Source organism: Rhinolophus sinicus, linkage group LG09, assembly GCF_036562045.2.
Source record: "Rhinolophus sinicus isolate RSC01 linkage group LG09, ASM3656204v1, whole genome shotgun sequence".
In the NCBI taxonomy this organism is placed as follows: domain Eukaryota; kingdom Metazoa; phylum Chordata; class Mammalia; order Chiroptera; family Rhinolophidae; genus Rhinolophus; species Rhinolophus sinicus.
Window position 1 is genome coordinate 114,953,553 of NC_133758.1, and position 15,447 is coordinate 114,968,999.

Below are 15,447 nucleotides of genomic sequence, written 5' to 3' on the forward strand. Positions count from 1 at the left end.
TTGTTGATACTGAGTGCATGTATAACTAATAATATTTTGGGTAAACTGAGTTAAATAAAATATATTAAAATTAATCCTCCTGTGCCATTTTTCTTTGTTTAGTGTGGCTCCTTGAATATTGAGAATTACGAATGTGATGCCATATTTACAAGAGACTCAGCTACCTACAACGTTTGATTCCCGTGTTTCCCAAACAAGTCCCAGAACTGCTGGCTATTACTCATCTATGAAACCTCTGTCCCAAACAAGGACTGGTCTCAGTGGCTATGCCTCCTAAGGCATAAGGCCGGCTACCTGCCTAGGATGGATGGGCCGGCCTAGCCTTAGAGTGTGTGTGTGTGTGTGTGTGTGTGTGTGTGTGTGTGTGTGTGTGGTGTTCCATGCACAGAGCAGGCTGATTCTCAGGCAAGTTTCAGGAGACACCCCATCAGAAATAAAAAGTTACTGAAATGGGGAAAAATAAAAAAAGAGCAAACGAACTCTGAACAGAATTTTTAACACCCACAGCTACAAAGTCAAACAGAAAAATCACTACTGAGACTGTATATCAGCAATAAAGCAATATACTGCTTTAAAGTCGTGAGTAAATGCAGTCTTTACAATAACAAAATCACTCTGCCACCTTGTCAGGATTAAAACCACTTCACTTAAAACCATGGCCTTCTCTACTAAGCATAGATTTCACCAGACGCCTAAATGCAACACTGAGATTTCCTGAGTGGCAGCGACCCCAGATACCGTTAATTGTCATTATTTAACAGTATGGTGGGAACAGCAGTGAGTGCTCTGGGTGTGAAGGCAGAGCCATATTTTTACTGCTAGCAGCACAATTCTGCTGGATTCCAATAATAATAATAAACATAGTTATATAGGTGCCTGCAGGGCTATAATAAAAGCCCTTTTCTCATTTCGGCTGGATTTCACCACTAGTGACAGTCCTTCATTCTGAAGAAGAGAACAGCTACCATTGCCACGCGCTCTGTAACTGCAGCCAGGACCCCGGGTTAGATGCCTCCATCCATCAACTCCCCCCACCCTCCACCCCCGGGGGAAAGACCCCAGCTGGTCAAGGCTTCACCAGAATCATGCGGGGTGACCAGTGGAAAGCGGCAGCCTGCAGCCACCTCCCTGTAGGGGAAGTGCTCTCCTGGCAGGCAGCCTCGAAAAGACACACCCTAGACCTGCTGCCCCGAGATGCCTACAGCTGAACTCACTCTGAAAGCAGGGCAGACACAGGACTCAGTTCATCAAGTGGCCCCAGTGTCAGGTGCCTGCAGGCAGGGACGGCGCCCCGCAGCCTCCCAATCCTTCCACAGTCATTAGTTTTCCACAGTTCCCCTGGCCACTCACAGGTTGCCACGCCCTTGCTGTGAAAGTGTCCTAATGAAGCCACTGCATACTTGGAGACAACGGAAGACGTCACCTCCTAGATCAGCACACACGTCTCATGGTTGTATGTAATGTAGGGAACTCAAATTCCTTTGAAAGCACCAAGTTCAGTCCCAGGCTTCGAAGGAGATCGTGAGGCTAATGCTTTCCTGGAAAAATGACTGTCACTGAGGAGCATAGTGACGCCATGCACCATGCAGACACGTCTTGCTTCGCATTTTAAAGTTCTTCACACCAAAATCACAGCAATAGCAATAATATCATCTCATAAATAAGACACAGAATCCTTTTCTAAGCACAGACCCCCAGCAACAAAACTAAAATCTAAAGAAGCTTTTAGTCTTCGATAGAGACAGTCTAGTTGGTGTGACAGCCCCAGTTTGTGACATCAGCAGCTAAGAGTCCTTTGTAACCAACTCTTGTTGGACAACCTTCACTTACCCCTTACTGCCCAGGGCTGCCCAGCAGGCTCTCTCTCCCTTAATACCCCCCCCCAAAAAAAAACCACACACACCTGCACCAAAAAATAACTCCCGCTGCCACTGCGGCTGTCAAGTCACCGAAACTCTCTTTAAGCCAGTGGTGTGCTGCTCAACCAGCTCTCACAAACCAACACTAAACAAAATCCCAGTTTGTAGCATTTGCCAATTTCTGTGGTGTAAATCCTCCCAACCGCCGGTGCTTCAGGTGGCCAGCAGCTGACCAGAGCCCCACAGCTTTTCTGAACCCATCAGTCACCGGTCCTGTCTGGCCCCGGCATGCCACCAACTTGGACACATTTTCTGAGTTCCCTAGGAGCTTCTGCTTTCCCTCCAGTCCTAACAGGCAAAAGGGTTACCATTTGGGGCAGATCTGCGGTCATGTGTGAGCTAACTGTGTGTAGTGCCTGCTGAGCTCCTGGCGGGCGCTGGGCTTATCTGGCGGGTACAGTCCTGCCCTTTTTTCAAACAGGCCAGAGCTGCGGGAGCCAGCAGGGCTGCTGGGGGCTGGGGGAGGGACTCCCCAGAGCAAGTGTTTTCATCTAATTGAACTGGTTCGGTGGAAACAGCAGGGCCTCTGCTTAAACCTTTTCTACTTTTGCATAAAAGGAGGGGGAGCTTTTTTTTTCTTTTTTTTCTTTTCTGGGTTATATTTACACTTCCCAAATCAGAAAATGTCCTAACCAGATCGGAGGACAGGTGGCAACTGGCAACCACAGCTGAAAACCTTTTTTTTTTTTTTTTTTCCATTTCTTTCTGAAACCCCATGTAGAAGGAAAGTTAACGACTTGTTGCTTGGCTCTTTCATACACACAGTAACTCTTCTTTCAACACAGATGGAACAAAGCAGAAAAGAAAACTAGGACCCAAAACCTAAACAGGAAACAGTGTTTATCTATTGACTCTGGGGGAAACAAACCTATATTTCCCTCCATAAACCCATCAGGTACAACACGAGCCTGAATTTCTGTTGTCAGGATAAAATGACGCCAAGATGGCCCCTGCTTTCTGTTTGTGAAAATAACAACTTTTCAAAATTAACCCCCATCTTTGGAGACAGGAAGTTAAAACTAGCAGCACGGTTGGAAATGCCAGATCCAAGTTTTGAGAAAACCGTTTCTTGTCCAGTTTTTCTATGAGGACTCTTTTCTTTTTAATTCAAACATCAGGTTTTGGAACACACTGCCTGTATTTAAAAAAATCTTAGAGAATCTGCCACATACTGCCCCCCTGAAAGTGCAAAGCAGTCCAGTCAGATGTACTGAGCTGTGTGAGGATGAGATGGTGTTGAGAGTAAAGGGTGGGGGGGGCATCAATCCCTGTTCTCACTGGAGAAATACGGGGAGACATTTGGGGAGCATGACGACCAGGCAAGGTGTGACGTGGGTGGCCAAATAGCTCGCGGCGGGTCAGACAGTCTCAGCCAGTGATGCCATCTCAGCCCCAAACACCAAATGTGCCCACTGAGAAAGTGACCTAAAATAATCTGGGGGACGACCTTCAATTCAGATGCAGCCTGAACTTGAAGTTCTCGCCACTGTCCTACCAGCTCTCCACCTGAGAAAGCAACTCCACCATCCATTCATTCATTCATTCATTCATGCGGTCCACATTTTGGACGCCTCTGGCTGCTGGGGACAGCAACGAGCCAATCTGTGTATGTGGTGACAGGCGATGCTGTGACAGGAAAGGCTGCAGGGTAAGGGTCAAGGGGGCTCTGCTGTTTTGCATCGTGGGCTCAAGGACAGCCTTTCTTACGTGGGACTTCTCCGTGAAGGCTGAGTGCAGGCAGGAGAGGGCCGTGAGGACACCAGAGGGACACACTCCAGGCCAGGACACCATCACGGCTGAGCCCCCAGCCCCGCTCTGGGTCGCTCATCCCGCCTTCCCCAGCACTGCACTTGGGCTGTTACGTTTTAATCCGTCTCTCCCTGCTGCCTCCTGTCAGCCTTCAAACATCCTTGAACATGCTCCTCTTACGAAGACCAACCTAGAAACTCTCCCTGACTGCAGCCCCCCAGCCTGCTTCCTTCTCCCCTTCCTTTCACCCCTGACTTGCTGCCCTCTCCACCCCTCACCGTCACTCTCCCACCTTTTGCCTGGGCCTCCCCCTCCACTGAGCTGCTTCTGGGAAATTCCCCACCCATATTCCCAAGGCCCCTGCCTCCAACACCACCTGCTACCCTGTCATGCTTCTCACCTTCCTGAAAATCTTTGATCCAGTGGCTTCCACGGCATGTGTCTTTCTAGGCATTTTACCTGAATCAAACAGCTAATTCTTCTCCTTTCTTTCTCTTCTAAATAATTCCTTACATGCATTCCCCACGGTCTCTCCCCATAACATCATGACACAGCTAGGATTAGCTCTCTCCACCTCTTCCACAGCCCATCTTCCACACAGCTCCTTAGCTAAGAGCCATCAAGTGAACCCCAACTCATTGTACGTTTCCCATTTTGTTCAACACAATCACTGCTGTCCCATCGCCAAGGTGGAAGCTGCAGCCACTCCCCCACGCACCCACGTGGAGTAAGGGGACAAATCCTGTGGCCACTACTGAGAAACTCCGCCGTCCTGCCCCCTCTCCCGCCGAGGGCTCATGGCTCAGGCACAAATCTTTTCTCCCTCGTAACGGTCACCAGGGTGATCTTTCCAGCACAGCTATCTGAAGGGTCACTCCCCAGATGCAACCTTTTGAAGGACCCCCTCCAAACACCATTCCCCACTCCCAGAGCAAGCCCCTGGCCCTCTTGTACCTCTGTACCTTTTACACCCTCCTCCCTTCTCCCCACCCACCAGTTTTTCCTAAGTCACTTCCCCGCTCAAATCCAGCTCTGAAACCTCCCCCAATCCTCACCACTCCCAGCCCACCTAGGAACAAGTCTTCCTTTTCCAAGTTCTTCAGAGTAAACCTGAACTTCCTGTGAGTTCTGTGGCGCGTTACTGTTATTTGACCATTCGCCTCCACCTTGACCTGCTACGGTCTCAAAGGCGGTGGCCAGCAAAAGCCTCCGCCAACACCACTCTTACGGGTGGAATTTCCTACCTTCCTAAGAGTCTAGGAAACTGAAGTTGGAACAAAGCACTTCGACAACGTGAACGGTGTCTGCCCAACTCCCACAATGAGCCCGGCAGGGATTGTGACTCTGCTTTGGGCCAGACACTGAATTCTCAGGACATGTGGTCACTAGCGTCTGAGTGCAGGCGGGCAAGGACACGCTGCCACTTATGTGACACAGAGCAGAGAGCAGTGTGAGAGTCCAGCGTCCCATGTACCCTCCTGATGGGCATGCCTTCACGGGGGGGGGGAAGCAAAATGACCCCCTCACCATCCACTGCTGGCTGGCCTTTCCCTGCACCCCACTCTCTCTGGTGGCTGCTAGGGACTTGACGTGCACTGAGATTCAGCCTCGCCAGCCTGGCCGTGGGCTGCTCTCTCTATGGGCCTCATTCCGCAGGAATCTCAGGCTGTTTTTTGGGTCCGTGTTTCAGGGCTTCTCCCTGAAATCACCTGCCAGGAGATGATGGACACACATCCATCTAGTCTCCAGATCCGCAGAATACCCTCCAGTGAGAGCACCATGTGGAGATGGTGAGGACATCTACAGTGGCCGCCAGGGCTGACTGTTTACTTGTCACCCACCAGCTCAGTGCTTTCCACCTATGACAGCACAAGGCAAGGTGACTCCTCTCACCACATGGGGACCAAATCGGCATGAAGCAGCCTGCCAGGGCCAGCAAGTTAGGGACCAAGAGAGTCAAGGACTGAATAGCCTACAGCCTGGCCCAGGTGCAGAGATGCTCCTCCAGGTGAGCAACTGCAGTCTGTCTCTGCCACTTGTGGTGTGTACACCTTCATGCACACACACACACACCTGTACACACACACACCTGTACACACACACACCTGTACATATACACGGCACACACACACTGTACACACACACACCTGTACACACACACTGTACACACACACACCTGTACACACACACTGTACACACACACCTGTACACATACACTGCACACATATACTGCACACACACACTGTACACACACACACCTGTATACATACACTGTACACACACACCTGTACACACACACCTGTACACACACACTGTACACACACACCTGTATACACACACTGTACACACACACACCTGTACACATACACGGCACACACACACCTGTACACATACACGGCACACACACACTGTACACACACACCTGTACACATACACTGCACACACACACACTGTACACACACACCTGTACACACACACTGCACACACACACCTGTACACACACACACCTGTACACATACACTGCACACACACACTGTATGCACACACACCTGTACACATATACTGCACACACACACTGTACACACACACACCTGTACACACACACTGTACACACACACACGCACGTTTCTTTTTCTCCAAGGGCTGCTTGGAAGCCTCTGCTGCCTGCTCCCAACCCAAGTATGGGACAGTCCCCGACGCAGCACACGGTCACTTTTTTCATTTCAGTGTACCAACATGTCCCCATGTCCTGCAAAGCTCATGATTTCTAGATGCTTTGCCCTGACCTATGAGGTGGAGGTAACAAAAGCCTTAGTATTTACTTTTCAATGGGAAGTAACAAACCTGCTATGTCATAGCCTATCTTTTCAAAACTTGAAAGGCTTAGAGGTAGGCAAAATAATTGGTTTACTGCTGTGTCTCATGCTTTTTGGAAATTTAGGAAAATGAGTCTCTCCAACTGGATCACCTGGCTTGCTTACGTCACGATGACAATATCTGCTGTTTTCACAAGGTATTCCAACACAGAGACAGTGAATTGCAAGATGGAAAATAAAGAATTTTTTAAATGTCCTCCATCAAAACCAATGCATGATACTTCAACTACGAGTAGAAAGGAATTAAAACCGAGAGGTGAGCGAGAATCCAAGAGGCATGCTTCTAGTATTCCTCAAAGGGAAATACACTGACCACCAAGACGCCAGAGGTGGGCATTCGGCAGTGAGCGAGCGGGTGGAAACGACTGGCAGATCACGTCCCATTTGAACAGGCCTGAGCTGAGCTGCAGCCCAGCCTCAGATGCTGCTAGATAGCACTGCTCCCGAGCTAAAATGGGGTTTATCGTTCTGAGGTGATGCCTTGCAAAGATAAAAGTAACTTCCTCTAACTGCTGATTAGATAAGCGGGCTTCGCATCCGTACTCAAAGCAGGCTGCCCGATCTCCAAGCCGACCAGGCCCCACCGCTTCTCTTTCCATCGTGGAAAACCCTCCAGCACCTCCCCGCAGGCTGTGGAGGCTTAGTGCCCTCCCGCGCCCCAGCACTGTCTTGCTGTCCCACCGAGAACCTGACAAGGATGGTGAGGTGTGGCACGGGGACAGCCAATTAAAAATACATGGATCCCCTTCCAATTCCCACGTCAGTCCTCGAGCTCATGGCTGAGTGCGTGGAGTTTGACTTTGAAGGGATGGACTAAAAAAGAAAGTGATTTTTACGCATTTAATCATTTTCCTGGAATCCCTATAAGGGAAAATAAACAAGATTTTTTTCCCTCTACTTTTCTTTTTCTTTCCATTTTTGCCAGGGTGCATGAAACCCTGGTCAAACTATTCAGAGGGAAGCCCAAGGTGACCTCATTCAGCTTGGAGACGCCACCTTGCTCTAAGTACCTGCCGCCTGTGAGACACGACCTACAGTGATGGAAGGAGGGTGTCACCTCCCAACTCGGGCGGTCAGGGACGTGTGACCAAGGCTGCACATTCCAGAAGGCAGACGTTACCGCCGATATTCCAACGCGCGCCAACCCTCACATGTCCCTCCGCGTGGGAGGAACTAGTAAAGCTCAGGCCATCCCCGACCATTGGCGTGGCCCCTCCACGTGGCGGACCCTGTCCAGTCCGCAGGGCCTCCGCCGCTGCCTCCCGCGGCCTCACCCGCCCTCTGTGCCGTGTGAACCTGCCCCCCAGTTCCGTCCGCAGCAGCATCACCGACCTTCCGCCCTGCTCTTCCCGCTGCTTCTACTCTAAGTGCTCAGCTTTCTCAGGGTGGCCAGCTGGGTTTCCTGACCCTAATCCTTCCTACCTCTGCTCTCTCCTTCCGCCCTCTGCTCCAGCCACCAAAGCCCCAGGAGGACCCCACCTCCATTCAGGGGGTGGGTGGGGCCCCCTGGATCTGTAGCCTGTCCTGTGTCTGGACCCCCCCCCCCCAGCCACAGCCACAGCCCCTCCTCTTGGAATGGGACTCACCTCCGGCCTGGGTGTCACAAGTAGGTAGCTTTAAGGTCCTTGCTCAATGTTGGGACATGAGCCCCATACTGGCAAAGGGAGGGTGAGGTAGTGATGGGCAAAACACGTGCTCTACAGAAGCAGGAAATGTGAGGATTATTGACTAAAGGAGGAAAAGCAATAAGGTGTGGGGTTTTTATGCACAGTACCTATCTGTCCTTTACACACCATTCCTGATATTCCCCAGGAGCCACTTTTAAGAGCCCCTGGCCAACAGACGTCAGCAGAAAGCTTGAGCCGTTTGCCACTTTTCTAGAATGGGCGCCACGGCTGACTGAGGAAATCTGGGGCTGCCTTAGGAGGTCACTGAGGACAACCTCTGCTTTAAGCAGTTTCGTACACAACCACTTCAGAGAGGTGAGCCTTCTCTCATTTTTAAAGAGACCACTTCAGAAGAACCAGCGACCATCTCATGAAACGGCCATTCTGATGACTAATTCCCTCGTTTCCAGGAGGCTGTCTTTGTGTCTAACTTAAATCCTTCCAACTGCTCCCTCTTCTTCAGACCTAGAAGAAAATGGGGCCAAGTAAGGGCTGTCGCCTGGACGTGTTTTCCCACATCTTTTTCCTTCTCTTTAAATCCAGGCGACCATATTTCTTCACAGTCCTGGAGATGTTCCTTCAACAGTGGGCAAAACCAGGAGGCGGTGACCGTTAACCTCTCTCATTCCGGGAATGACCCACCTCTCAGGATGAACACTGCTTCCCTGTCTTAGGGGGCTAATTGCTCCATTTCCCACCAATTTGTTCATTGCGATGGGGTGTTCTCCTGCTTGAGAGGAGATTTGTATCTAGCTCATAGCTTTTCAGAAGCATTCTGTGTCTCTTTCTAAACCAGACGCTCCAGTGGCCTATTATTAGCAAATATTTTCCTACCTTTTCCCACCTGCTGGCCCCTCACCATCTCTCCCTGATATTTCAACAGAAGTACGGAGCACTCCTGGCTCCGTCTGGGGCCTGGTGGTCAGCCCCTCTCAGGAGTCTCCCTCTTGGCCTTGCCCTCTTCTAAGTAACTCCGTCTTTCTCTTCTTGGCGCTTTTTCAATGTGCTTATTCTATGGATTTATTTTTTTTAATTAATAAATTCCTCCTCCATGCTCAGAGCTACACGTGTTACCTACTTTCTCTTTCCCTTCTCTCAAGTGAAGCTTCACGAGGTTCCTTTACCCCTTTCATAAAATATCTGTTTGGCACAAGTTGCAATCTTTTTCTGCCTTTCACCGCCCTTTTTACTTTATGTCTTTCTTATTCTGACATCAGCAAAGCATGTTTACATTTTTTCCATGTAACCCTCGAAGCCATTCTGTCGGGTGTATTTTGTTGCCATTTTTCACCACTTTAAAATGAGGAAACTGAGGCTCAGAGAGGCATGGCCAGAGAGGGGCTGGGACTTGGCTCTTCCATGTAAAGTGCATCTCCGCCCCCTCTGCCAGCCCCGCCCCCCGGCCCGCGGCCTGAGTCCCAGGGGCACTTCCTCTTCCTGCTTCACTACTTCTGCGAGGGCGGGACTGCTTCTCGCTTCCTGTTGTTTGTCTTCTGACACTGCTTTGCTCTCTGACTTCTTCCCAGGATGGTGAAATATGGCCTCAGATGCATTTCCTCTCCTTTTCATTTACTGATTCCCTATCTTCTTACATTGTCTCCTGCTGCTAGCTCCATACTTCATTGGCTTCGTGCTACATGTTACAGTTAAGTATGCAATGAGGTACCTGTCACCACACATGCTGACTCCCATCAAAAATCACAAAGGACAGTTTCTAAAACTTAGGTGCTGGGAAGAGTGTTGACTTCCTTGACGCCTCTTTCTACCGTCTGCTATGCTGGGTCCTCCACTCACTAACTTTTCTCCTCAAGCCTCTCCTCTCTCCCGTGCCCCAGTGTCGCCTGTGTTTCTGCACGTTCTCGGCTTCCTGGCAACTTTGGCCTCCAGGCTGCGTAAGAGTGCTTGCTCTCCAAAACAGTGTCCCAGCGCCCACTTCAAATGGTGCCCAGACGGCGACATCAACCAACAGTTACAAACTAACAAAGAGGCTTTTCCAGTGTTTTGAATTTTACAACTCTAAAATTCATGTTTTAACACACTTTATACGGAAAGGAGAAAGTAGACTCAAAATCACATCGCACAGAGCAACGGAGCAGTGGGAGAAGACCACGGGGAACACAGGCCAGCCCCCCACCCCCTGCCACAGCCACAGCCGCAGGGGTGCCTTTTAGTGCCTGGAGCTCAAACCCTCACCAAGAGGACGCAGTCTGGGAACAGTCAGAAGCCCCAGCAGCGGCTGGTGACCTCTTACTGGGGGCAAGTCAGTAATCTGATGTTCATAAAGGGAGACGTATTTAGAGTATTGTGAAGGCATTTCTGACATGATTTGTTACCTATACCTGTGCTCTGTCCTCTACTCTCCAGGAATCCGCCTGACTTTCAGTTCCCTAAGGGACGTCATGGCGACTCTGGCTCCCAGGCTGCAGAGGACTTGAGGGACAGCTCCCAGGTTTTCTCGTAATGCTCCTCAGAGTCCTAGCTCACGCCAGTAGTTCCTGGATAGATATCAATAGAGTGTCTTCTGGCCCTGGGTCCCTGAGCCCCTCACTCTGTGTCCCTGGTGAGTTATGAGCATCTGTTTGTTGATGTGAACAGTGCAGACGACAGGACCCATCTCACAGGTTGCCCCAGGTCCAAACAAATGAGACAATATAGGGTCACCCCAACATTAGCTATTCATATGCCAGCTTTGCAAATCTTTATCACATATATGCACCATGGCTTATTTATCTTTGAATTTGAGAGGAACCTGTGTAGCAATAGGGTACATGATTAAGTAGCATCACTTGCAATAAACAGGAGACAACCTTAAAAATAAATGCGTCAACTACAATAAAGCTCTTCTGTGTCCCAACTTGGGACACCCTGTTGTGATGTGTGCAGAACAGAGCAGAAGATCCCCAAATGCTTCTCTTCCACCTCTTCTCCAACATACACGCCCTTTTCTAACAGGCAGACAGAACTCAGAAATGCTCTTGTTTTCCTGGCTCGTCTACATCAAATGGCTTTAGTCACTACCCTTATCTGTAGGTACAGTTAGTTGTATAACAAAACAACAAAAAAAGAACCACTGTACCCAGAGTCTACTTGGTTTCTACGACACATGAAAACACAACACATGCTACAGCTATTACATCAGCACGCCCTGCACACAGGTCGCGTGCTGTCATACCCTGCGACGGCCACAGACGCTGCCTTCTGGGCTGCAGGGGCTTATGCCGCCGGCCCACCTGTGTACCCATTCTGACTCATTTCTACCTGGGTACCCTTCGTGGTATCTTTTGGTGCTTATAAGTGGCTTTCAATATCAGGTCTTTTTTTTCCTTTGAAAAATAGGTATTTCAAGAACTGTTGATTTCTTAGCTCATGAGAACACAGCATAATGAAGTAAAAACTAGACTGTGAGTCAGAAATTGAGTCTAATTCTGACTCTGCTATTTGAGCTTAGTTAATTCACCGAACTTCTTTCTCTGTGTCTGTTTTCTTACTGTGTCAGTTTTGTAAACGTGAGCTGTAGCCTGTGCGTCACTTAGCCAGGGGAGAGACTGCAGACACAAACCCACTTATGGAAAAGGCAGGTAACGGTACGTAAACACATGCTGACTGAGACCACCTAGATTGATTTTTAACATTTAAAATTTTCTACCTATCAAATTTTCTATTTTCAGTTAAATTTGACATTTAAGAAATAGAGATGAGAGGGGTAAAATCAAATGGCCAGATTTGCTCCTTCTAACCCAAAGCTCTAAAAATCAATAGCCCTGCTGCCCTCACCCATCAATGCATAATTTTCACTATCTACAGTCCATAAACTCGGGTGTTCCTGCAGAGAACTGAGGTCAGAGGACAGAGCTGGTGAAGTGCCTGCCCATGGCGGGGCACCCCTCAGCTCTGCCCGTTGGCCCCACACGTGTGTTTCACAGCTGTATTTCCCCGTGAGTGTCTATCCTCCTTCAGACAAGAGGGCCCCACCCTGCTGATCTTTATTCTGAATTTCCTCAGCATGGTGGCTAAGGGGAAAGAGCAGAGAAAAGGACTCACGTCACCTAGTCACTGTGTTTGAAAGGACAGAGAAACAAAGGTCTCATAGGAACAGACTGTGTGAGCGCGGGCTCACAGGCGACCCAACTCACCCACGCCTCTCTCACTCTTGGAGTTCTGCTGTCCTCCAGACGTGGTGGAAAGGTCTTCGGGGACAGGCATGGGTTCATCGCCGTCGTCTGCAGTGTCACTTACTGGCGGACTTTCCTTCCCTGAGAAGACAAAGAGCAGCTTGAGGTTCTGGGGACACGGTCACTGCTGAGGACGGTGGTCAGTCCTGAGGGCAGTGGTCACTGGGGACGGGCCAGCACGGGGACCCAAGGTGCTGGGCCTCGCCTTCGCTTGGCTTGGGAGGACAGCATGAGGAGGCAGTTACTGAATGGAGTTAATGCTTCTCTGTGGGGGTTAAAATCTGTTTTCCATTTTATAAAAGAATATCATTGCCACACCAAACAATGAGAGAACGTAGATGTGCAAAAGGAAAAATATGTCTATAAATCACCTGCAATCCTAGAGATTAGCACTATTGAAATCATGGCATGTGTGTGGACACATACACGCATGTTTATGTATTAGGTTGGTGCAAAAGTAATTGCGGTTTTCACAATTATTTTTAACTTTTTAAACCGCAATTACTTTTGCACCAACCTAATATTATCATAATATTGGTGATACACATTCTTCATCAAAATAAACTGTCTTTTAGACGCTCTCATGAACACTTTTGCCTTGTGACGCCTGTGTAATAATACTCCAGTGCGTGGGACACTAGGATCTATTTAAATCCGGTTTGTATCTTTGAACTTACACTGTTTTCATTTCTTTTTATTAAACCACCCTGTGGTGAACTTCTGCATGGGGAACCTTCACGCGCGTTCTTTTAATCACCACAGTGTGATTCCCCAGGAGTTTTGTGCTGGGTGTTTGAGGCTCCCCGTGCGTGTGCCGATCTGTTTTCCCGGAAGGTTGTTCCAGTTTACCCTCCACGCCGGCCCGCGTCACCACACCGCACAGGAGCTTGTTTTACGGTCAGCAGGCTGGGCATCCCGCTCAGAGCTCCACATCTCGGGTCTGTTCCTTTCTTGTCAGGAAATACTTTGGCAGCTGCCTGATTTGAGTCAAGTTGGGAGGCGAGGGAAGCTTGGGAAGAGAACGACCAGGGTTCCCTTCTCGCATACACAGAAAGTCTGCCACCAGGAATTCTCTGAATCATGAAAATAAAATGTAATCCACACAACCACAAAGTAGGGTTTACCAAATAAAACAGGGCTTTTCAAGGTGCCTGTATCTGTTCTGAGTGAAGAATTCAAGTTGAGTTTAGTCAGAGGTTGCAGCAGTGGGAACTCACCCCAGCTCCCAGAATGCAACACTGGGAAGCCACGGCTGGTAGGAAAACGTTCTTTTTCTTTTGAAACTGAAACTCCTGTTTCTTCTAACAACCTATAAGACCTAGCTTAAAATTGAATTAGGAGACCTAAACTACCTCCAAGAAACAGCTGGCAAGGCCCTAATTGGAAGCACAGTAAACTTCTGAGCTTCTGCAGAGACCAGTTGGGATTCAGACCCTACAGGAAGGGGGCTAGACAAGCACCAGACTGGCGCTGCCTGTTTGCCAGTGGGGCTGGCCACGTGGGCGTGTGCACTGATGATGAGCGAAGGGTTGACGCGGCCAGAAAACCATGCGATAGGTGGAATGTGGGAGGCTATTGTTTCTTTGAATAAACCACCTGCAAGAGCAACACCGACAGACAGAAGACGGGCAAGACCAGAGCAAGTATCCCCATCAAGTGACACAACCCTTCTGGGATCATTTACAGTGGAACCTGCACGGGCATTTTCTAGGAAACACGTCCCCGTGGAACATTCCAGCTTAGCGGCGATGACCACAATTGGCCTGTTTTCAGAAGGAGCATTACGGGTTTATTTGGCTAGCCAATACAAGATGAACAGTTAATGTTGGGCATCATTATGAGAGTTTCCCAGGGAAAAACAAAAGGCCAGAGAGAAATTGATCAAACGTGCTGGTGTCACACTAAAGCCTGGTAGCTGTGCATATATCACTATTTTCATTGTCCTAAATAGGAGACTTAGAAGTGACAAGAGCTAAATGTCTGTTATTTTTCACCTGTTTTATAAATGGGGAAAACTCTAGATACAAGAATGCAAGAGGTATGTGAGCCATTTGGCTCTTTCTTAGGACTCTCTAGAGTAATGGTTTCCAAACTTTGAGGGCTTCGGGGAAGTGGTCAATCTTTTTTTTTGGTAAGAATAACCTTAAGAAAACTTCAGTGTAAAGTGGGGACACTGCATGGTGGGGAGGCTGGATGATCAGAGACCCAGGCCACTTGCTCTGTCAAAGTCCCCTGTGGAACCCCCACCGGACAGACAGCTGGGACCGCGGGTCTAGCAAACTGGCCAGATGATGAAATGTGCAGAGTGTGGGGTGTGCCTGTGTGTCTTTGTGATTACCCTGCTGCCATGATTGGGGGGTGGGAGTGAGAGGTTGAGAAACTCAGCTTTATGAACCCATTTTCTTATTATGGTCCTCCCCGTGATGCCTTTGGAGCACTCCGTGACCCGTTCGAGCACGCTGGGACCCGTTTGGATCTCAGGGCTGGAACCAAAGGGTGAGGGACCATGAAGCATCAGGACATACCAAGAAGGCACATCCTCTCTCTGCTCAATTCATGCTAATATCCACCCAAATACGCCTTGATTGCTTTTGAAAAGCATATTGGAGCAATCGTTTCATTAGGGAACAAGACCAACTACAACTTGTTAAGGCCCCAGAATAACAGAGGTGCTTCCTCTGCCTGGTCGGGCTCCAGCACTGACCTGAGCGCCGGCTGTCCTTCCAGGGCCCTCACCTTCCAGCTCAACACTTCCATTGTGTTCTAAGTGGGGGAGGAAAAGGAATAATGCAAACAGTGGGGATCATGATTCTAAGATCTGTGGGCCAGATTGATCGCTAGGCGCCCCCTGCGTGAAGGAACCCCTGGGGAGCAGGCAAATGAAACATTAGTCTCCGCGTGTACAGTGGCCTTGGTAACAAGTCAGAACTGGGAGATCAGAGCGCTTCCCGTGCCCTCCAAGGGCTCTGCTGCGCTTCGCCTCGCCTGGCCTTCACTCAGTGATACTTTAAAAGTCATCCATCTGATTTGCCTAAAAGCCCCCGAAGCCCGAGCACTGGCTGCT

At 49.4% G+C, this 15,447-nt stretch overlaps 1 protein-coding gene across 23 annotated transcripts in view; it reads right to left on the reverse strand.

Annotated features, from left to right (window-relative positions):
* IKZF1 (IKAROS family zinc finger 1) overlaps positions 1-15,447 on the reverse strand; it is an 89,427-nt gene that overhangs the window by 53,794 nt on the left and 20,186 nt on the right. For all 23 annotated transcript variants that reach the window (XM_074341044.1, XM_019731590.2, XM_074341043.1 and 20 more), the window contains one exon: positions 12,345-12,464. In XM_074341044.1, coding sequence (XP_074197145.1) covers positions 12,345-12,464 — 120 coding nt within the window. The remainder of the gene's footprint in view (positions 1-12,344; positions 12,465-15,447) is intronic.